This window comes from Asparagus officinalis, chromosome 1, assembly GCF_001876935.1.
Source record: "Asparagus officinalis chromosome 1, Aspof.V1, whole genome shotgun sequence".
NCBI lineage: Eukaryota > Viridiplantae > Streptophyta > Magnoliopsida > Asparagales > Asparagaceae > Asparagus > Asparagus officinalis.
Window position 1 is genome coordinate 7,229,816 of NC_033794.1, and position 7,365 is coordinate 7,237,180.

General features: G+C 36.6%; 2 protein-coding genes across 2 annotated transcripts; one reads left to right on the top strand and one right to left on the bottom strand.

The window, feature by feature from the left end:
- On the bottom strand, window positions 1,307-2,440 carry LOC109847790 (chromosome partition protein Smc). The gene has a single exon (XM_020417031.1). The coding sequence runs from the start codon at window positions 2,315-2,317 to the stop codon at window positions 1,439-1,441; it is 879 nt and encodes a 292-aa protein (XP_020272620.1). The 5' UTR covers window positions 2,318-2,440; the 3' UTR covers window positions 1,307-1,438.
- LOC109847796 (DNA-binding protein DDB_G0278111) lies at window positions 2,872-6,375 on the top strand. Its single transcript, XM_020417039.1, has 7 exons — window positions 2,872-3,038; window positions 4,254-4,319; window positions 4,401-4,450; window positions 4,627-4,691; window positions 5,763-5,854; window positions 5,949-6,020; window positions 6,119-6,375. The coding sequence occupies exons 1-7, from the start codon at window positions 3,036-3,038 to the stop codon at window positions 6,155-6,157; spliced, it is 387 nt and encodes a 128-aa protein (XP_020272628.1). The 5' UTR covers window positions 2,872-3,035; the 3' UTR covers window positions 6,158-6,375.

The window sequence follows — 7,365 nt, forward strand, 5'->3', positions numbered from 1 at the left end:
ATTTTGTTGTAACTAACCCAGTAATTGTAGTTGCGTACAATTAGATTATTTTTGTCTAGTTATTAGTATTTGTTTCATTGCAACTGGATGTTACAATTGTAACTATAATTGTAAATTGCCTTCGAGTTATAGTTTTCGACTTGCGCTATTTTGAACGTAAGTCACATTTGTAATTTTGTTGTAACTAACCCAAATTAATAAAAAGTTAACATCTCAATATTATTATTTATTCAAAAATTCTATGAACTTCATTAAAGATCCAAAATAATTATATAAAAACTATTTATCATATTTTCAAAAATTTATTTTTATAAAAATATAATCTAAAAAATTACTTTAGAAAATATTTCTTATACATTTTTTTAAAAAATATTTGTTCTTTCTTAAAATGATATTTAAGAAAAAAAAATTGTAGATAATATTTTCTTGAAAAAATATTATTTTAGAAAATACTATTCTTCCAAAGATACTATCTTAAAATAAATATTTTAAAAATTTTAGAATTTATTTTTTCCTTAAATAATTTTTAGAAACCCTATTTTTAAAATATTTTTTGAAAAATACCATATTTAAGAAAAAAATATTACTTTTAGAAAAATGTTATTTTAGAAAAAATTATTTCTAGAAAAAGTTTTATTCTTCCGTATGCTAATTTAAAAATATTGAATTTAAAAATATATACTTATTTGTAAATTACATTCTTCTTTTTGAAAAATATTATTTTTTGAAAAGTTTGAAAAAAGAAGATATTTTTTAAAATGAATATTTAACATATATATAAATAACTAACCATTATTTTTAAATTTTTTTGAAAGTGAAAAACTAGTTGCATGCAAAAAGACGGTTGCAAATGTAATTGCATGCAAGAGTAGTTACAACATCTCAGTTCCTTACAAGTGATAGCTGCATCGCAACTACATATGTAGCCTACCAAAGGCACCTATATACTCGTATATGACAAAAGAGAACAACATGGATAGCTAACATAAGTAAGGTTCAATATGTTATGGTCTGAACCAAACTTGAATCCCAGACCTTAACGCTATAGAATTTTCAAAATCATGTAATATATAATATATACTGTCAAGAAAGATGAACCATTAGTAATCTTATATATCAGAGAACCATTACCAAAATTCTAAATCCTGCAATGCAGTTAAAAAACATGGGGGGGAAAAGAAGGGGGGGAGTAATTCAAATTCATCCTCCTCCTCAGCAACAATGTAACCGGCAGTTCAATAGACAATTGTTGCATGTTCATCAGTTTTGCTAGCATACAAACAAAAAAAAGAAAAAAAACAATAAATAAAAAGAATAAGAATACTGGTATTATTTACGTATCCGAAAGACCTCTCACATTTAACGAGACCTGATTGAACATACAACTCGCATTCCCTTTTCACGAAAACATAGTGTAATGGAGAATCAAGCATGGTAACTAAATGTAGTCCCTCTCCCCCGCCATGACCCACGAAACCTTGGAAGCACTTGCAGCAGTCAGAGCTCCCATTTCCCTACTCCTCTCATCACTTGTATCTTTCTCCTTCAACAAAAGCTCATCAATCCTTTCTTTGAGCTCTGAGTTCTTCTCCTTCAATTCCTTCACAGTTTTCTCCAAGTCCTGCTCTCTCCTAGTCTTTTCGCTCGCCAAATTCCCCTCGAGCTCAAATTTTCTATCCTTCATCACTTCAATAACTTTCTCAAGCTCCTCCTCCCTCGAAACCCTAATCTTCACCTCCTCCTCCATGGCCTCTCGACCTTTGTTCACCATTTCATCAATCCTCTTCTCCAACTCTAAACTCCTCTCCTTCAGCTCCTCCTCTTTTATGGCCTTCCTCTCCTCAGAAACCCTAAGCTCCTCCTTCAAAACCCTAATCTCCCCGTCCTTCTTCCCTCTCTCCACCTCAAGATTCGCAACCTTCTCCTTCAACTTCTCGATCTCCGATCGAAGCTTACTCTTCTCACTCTCCGCATCATCAACCACCGACGACGCCATAGCGAGATCCTCCTGAACCCTGATGAGCTCTCCTTCAAGATACGAAGCATGATCGGCGACGGCCTTGGATCCAGTCTCCGATTGCTCCAACTGAGCAGTCAGCTCATCGATCCGCCGCTGAAGCTCCGATTTCTCGCGGCGGAGGACGTGGATCTCTTGGTGAAGGATCTTGACGGCGGAATCGTCGCCGGAGGCGTCGGATCCGTCGGGAGTCTCGAGATCCTCGTCGGAATCTTTCTCTGGGGTTAGGGTTTCGGTGGGCTTCTCTGAAGGAAAGCCGTTGGAGTTGTGAGGGGAGTTCTTGAGATCCTCGGATTCCATTGATCGGAGTTCTTGAGCTAGGGTTAGGGTTTTGATGGAAAACGGTGAGATTTTAGTTGAATATTTTTTTTTTTTTTTTTTGGGGAGTGAAAGGAACAGATAAAAGAGGGAAAGAAATGAGGAAGGAAATATTTTTTTTTTTTTTTTTTGGGGAGTGAAAGGAACAGATAAAAGAGGGAAAGAAATGAGGAAGGAGGCGCTTGAAAGAGGCAAGCTTGAGAATGGGAGAATAATTGGACGGCTGAGGATTTTTCGGGATATTTTCCCGCCAAGGAAAGTGATCGTGTGTAACCTAATTAAAAGGCCCATATTCCACGGCCCAATTTAAAGTAATGTTTACTTTTTGCTTGTACGTCATAAGAAAAATAAAGACATGACTTATTACACATCAGATAGCTCTTTCCGTTAATATTTAATAGTAATAAAAATAAAGGTTTAAATAATGAGCGATATCTGTAGAGCGAAATCGCATCAAAACAGGGCCCCTTCTTATTTATGTAAGGTTTTGAAATTTACCCACAAGCAATATAAAAGAGTACGCACTGAGCATGGAATCGTAACCTTCCTTTTGGCCCAGCCTGGCCCATATACGGCCTTTTTCTTCCGTCTTTTTCCTCTCCCATTTTCCCCCAATTTTTCCACGAAGTAATCAAGAACTGCAGTAGTCGAAGATCGAAACCCTAACAAGTTCGTCGCTTCAGAATTCACTTGCTTCAGGATGGTACTTTCAGCCCCCTTCTCCTCTTTGAATCTCCTTCTTCAATTACGTAACTGTTAAATTTCTAGGGTTTCTTTAATTGTTGTTTTTAAACTCTACTTCGATAACTCGAGATCGAAGTTGTGGATTGAATCTCCCATAACCATTAGAATTTCTTTTGATCACTGTATGTAGTTTTACTAAGCACTGAAGATGAAAACCCTAGATCCGAATTTAGATCATCTTGCTTGCGGAAACGGTAGATGCGTAGGATCGCTGGGGCTAGTGGATAGTGAAAATTCAGTGAAAAAGGTCGAAATTGTATGTAACTAATCGATTAAGCAAGTGTAATGTTCTTTCAGTTCCTCGAATTCTTTTCAAAATTTTTTATTTGTTTATATTGGATGGTCAAAAGATCCAAAATTTTAGTTTGAACTTTATATTTAGTAGATTAAAAAGATTATGGCTCTTGATAGGACTGTTTTGTAGAACAGGCGAAAGGTTTAGTCTGGTAGTGTCCGAATTGGGTCGCTAAGTGTTCTATACGCAGGTCATAACTTTTCTTGTTCTCACATCAAACTCTGTTGACAGTATAGGACGTCTCGGTTGGATTTTTTTTTCTTGTGTCTTGATCCCTTAAGAAGTAAGTTTTCTGTTCTTCCTTTGGATGCGAAACTACTGATTCCTATCGTGAGCGGGTCCTTGTGGAATGGTATCAACAGCAGGTTATGGTCACTTGAGAATCACTATGCTGACAGAACAGATAATGATGAGTGGCTTCAGTACCTATCTGAAGTCAACCTGCAAAATAATAGATTTCTAGTCTTTCAGTATGCTCCCAAGTGAACTTGACCACACCAGATTCTTGAAAATGAGGTTCAACTAGTTGAGCTGCTATATACTTCTGGTCATAGTTATTGGACATGTTTGCGGTAAGAGAGGCCTCATTTTAATGACGCATTAATATTATTCTTCGTGTTAACTTGCAGATAACACCCTTGTAGGTTTATCATTATGTTGTTCTTAGGTCATGCATGTGCCGTTGGTCAGTTTTTACATCATCTCACTTTAGTCCTAATTAGAATATAAATCAATGTAGGAAATGTACTGTATGCAATGCAGCAATAACAATCACAAGAAAAGGAGGTGCTGGTTAATGTATATTTTTTAGTGTCCATTTGATAGTAGATTTCGGATTATTTTTTAAGTAAGGGAGATCGTTTCCTGTCCCTTTTGTAGGCTGATCCAGAGCTGGAGGCCATTAGGCAAAGAAGAATGCAAGAGTTGATGGCACGTCAGGGCATGGTAGGCATACTATTTAAGTATTTAATGAATTCAGATTCTAATATATTCACTGACCTCAAAATATCTTCTGGTATGAATCAGGGCAATCAACAAAATGCAGAGCAGCAGAAAGCTCAGGAAGATGCTAAAACGTACATATGTGTTGATTATATACATATATAGTATTATGTTATAATTTCTAATCCTTGTCCAACCAGCTCCATTGCCCTCTGAAATGCGTCATCTGTTTCAGTCTTCTTGATTACTGTGATATTGACTATTGAGTGTGATTCCTAGAATTAATAATGGTTATATCATATTTTTTCAGGGAAGCAGAAGAGAGGAGACAATTAATGCTCACCCAAATCTTGTCTGCCCAAGCTAGAGAAAGGCGTAAGTTACTGAACCAAAATTTAGATGTGTATTACCATAGTATTGCCTGAATTTAGAATTGAATCACTTATCTGTGTTGAAAGATGAAATTACGTCGTATAGCACTAAGATTTCCTGTTTTATGATTTGTCTCAGCTGTTTTGCTAATGACGTTATTTGCTTTATGAATTTTCATTTTCATGTAAGTTGTTATGTGTTAATGATGAACCAGACCAGGACTATGGAAACATAAACACACATGATTGCTATTATAAGAAACACTTATTAAAAAGATTAGTCCAAGATATAGACAGAAGATGTTAGTTCTCTGTCTTGTATATCTTTGAAATCACATTGCTGGAATACTTGAACTCCTCGCTGCGTGCTCTCAACTTGGAGTTTCTAGCTGTTTAGCTGGAAAGACTTATTGTCAATTTAGATGTTTACTTATGAATTATGATTTGCCCAGTCTGGGCCATATATAATCGCTCTTCTAAACTGAGAACAAATAAAAGAAAATTTTTGTACATGTTTGTCTGTTTTCATTTGTATAAATCCATAAGAGAAATATTTGTATTAGGTATTATCTCGTTCTGGCTTATAGAGTCTTGGAGTTTAGTGAGATTAGACATATGTTGGTGAGATGCCCAAACATTAGCATTAGTGAGATAATGAGAGACCGGGAGTAAATCTCCTGTTCGTTGGACTTGACACTCATAAAGTTTTTTAGTTATCATCAAGTGTTCTCCAAGATTTATTAAAGCCCTCATCCTGCCAATTTGGTCATGTTTCCTGCATTCTGCTGGTGGATTCTGAGAATTTGGGTCAAGGCATTGTCACCGCTATCCTCATTCTGGTTTTTGTTCCTTCATTTGTTCTAATACACATCTGATGCCTTATAATGGCGTACCAGGCGTGGTCCTTTTTATATGGTTCCTATTAATATTTGCAATGCACGCCAGACTGGAACACTTCATGCTACAAATACACCAAATCATACAAATTTATATGTAACCTCTCATGCCATACAATGTTGTAGTCATATCTTATCATTGCCATGATTTACAATTCTACTCTTGGTTCTGTCGGCAGTTGCTCGAATTGCTTTGGTGAAACCAGACAAGGCAAGGGGTGTGGAGGATGTTATCCTTAGAGCAGCCCAGATGGGACAAATAGCTGAAAAGGTGCAACATATTCTGGAAAATGAATCACAATTCTTCAAGAGCTTCTGTAAATTGGAAATAAGATAAAAGAAATGGCATCTTGTTGAATTTGTAGGTATCTGAGGAGAAGCTTATATCAATCCTCGAGCAGATAAACACTCAAACAACCAAACAAACCAAAGTTACAGTAAGATTTCTTTTTATTTCTTAATCCCGTATAGTATACTTAATCCCCAATCTCAACTGATTCTGATGCATGTAATAATTTTGAACCCTCTATCACAGATTCAGAGGCGACGCAGTGTGCTGGAAGATGATGACTGAATAAACATTTCACGATGGTGATGCTCTATAACATGTGGCTATAAATGATCAAGTTATAATGATTGTATTGTTAGATTTGAACCTTAAAATGGCACGGAAAATGGTTTCCAATGCTGCAAATGCCTTTCACAACCTTTTGTCTGCTACATTATTATGATTGTCATTGAATTGTTATTTATCGGTATTGGTATTGGTATGGGTATTGGTGTGGAACCTCACTGTTGTGTTTGATTTCGTTTCTTTTACTCTCACTGGGTAGGAGTAGAAGACAATACGTGCTAGTGTTTCCTGCATTTGTACCTAACCTTTCCGAATTTACATACCAAACGATTCCTGCCCAGATACAAGTCTATAAGTCTAAGGCAGAACTATTTGTTGTGTGTTAATTGTGTTCCCCTTTTTCCCCTTAAAATTATTAAAGCATATTGTTCGCGGTATTCTCGGTAAGGTATTGTAATGTAATAGGCGATGTTGTTACAAATATGTTTTTCAATGAATGACTGCATAAAAAGGGCGAAATCTGTACCCGTGTTGTTTACTAGTTACATTATTCTTGATCCAGATAATAAATACAGTGGAATTGGGTGTGAATCTGTATGCGCGATATGAAGATATTGGGTATCAAATACAAGTGAGTGTTGTCGATGTAGCACATAAGTGCAGTGGTGACAACCTGAAAGAACATTTGGAAAACCTTGACCGACTGAAAGAACACAAAGCGCAAGCCGAAGAATGACACAAGCTCTGAGTATGATTATCCTCTGACGATATTCCTCAATCCTTGAAGCATTCGGAAGCAACAAACAAATTTGACTCCCTCCTATTACCTAAATCGAACACCTTCCATGGCGATCCTCCGCCAACAAACAGACTGCCCAACTCATCAAGAATGGTAATCACTCGATTCATCACCGATGCTTTCCACCTTCACCCGCATCTCTCTGTCAAAATCCGCTCTCAAAACTCCAAACCCGACAGTAATATCTCTGCCACCCTCGTCATACTTAACAACAATCTCCTCATCATCATAATCTCAAACCACTCAGGCTTAGCGAGAGCATCAACCACTAATAGATCGCAAGAATTAATACAACTCTCGGACGCTGAAATAATGGGTCGAAGCGAACACAACAATGCTTCCCATTTCTCTATCATCGATTTCGATGGCGGGAACTGGAAGGTCCTGCCATGGCGGGTTGGGGTTGGTT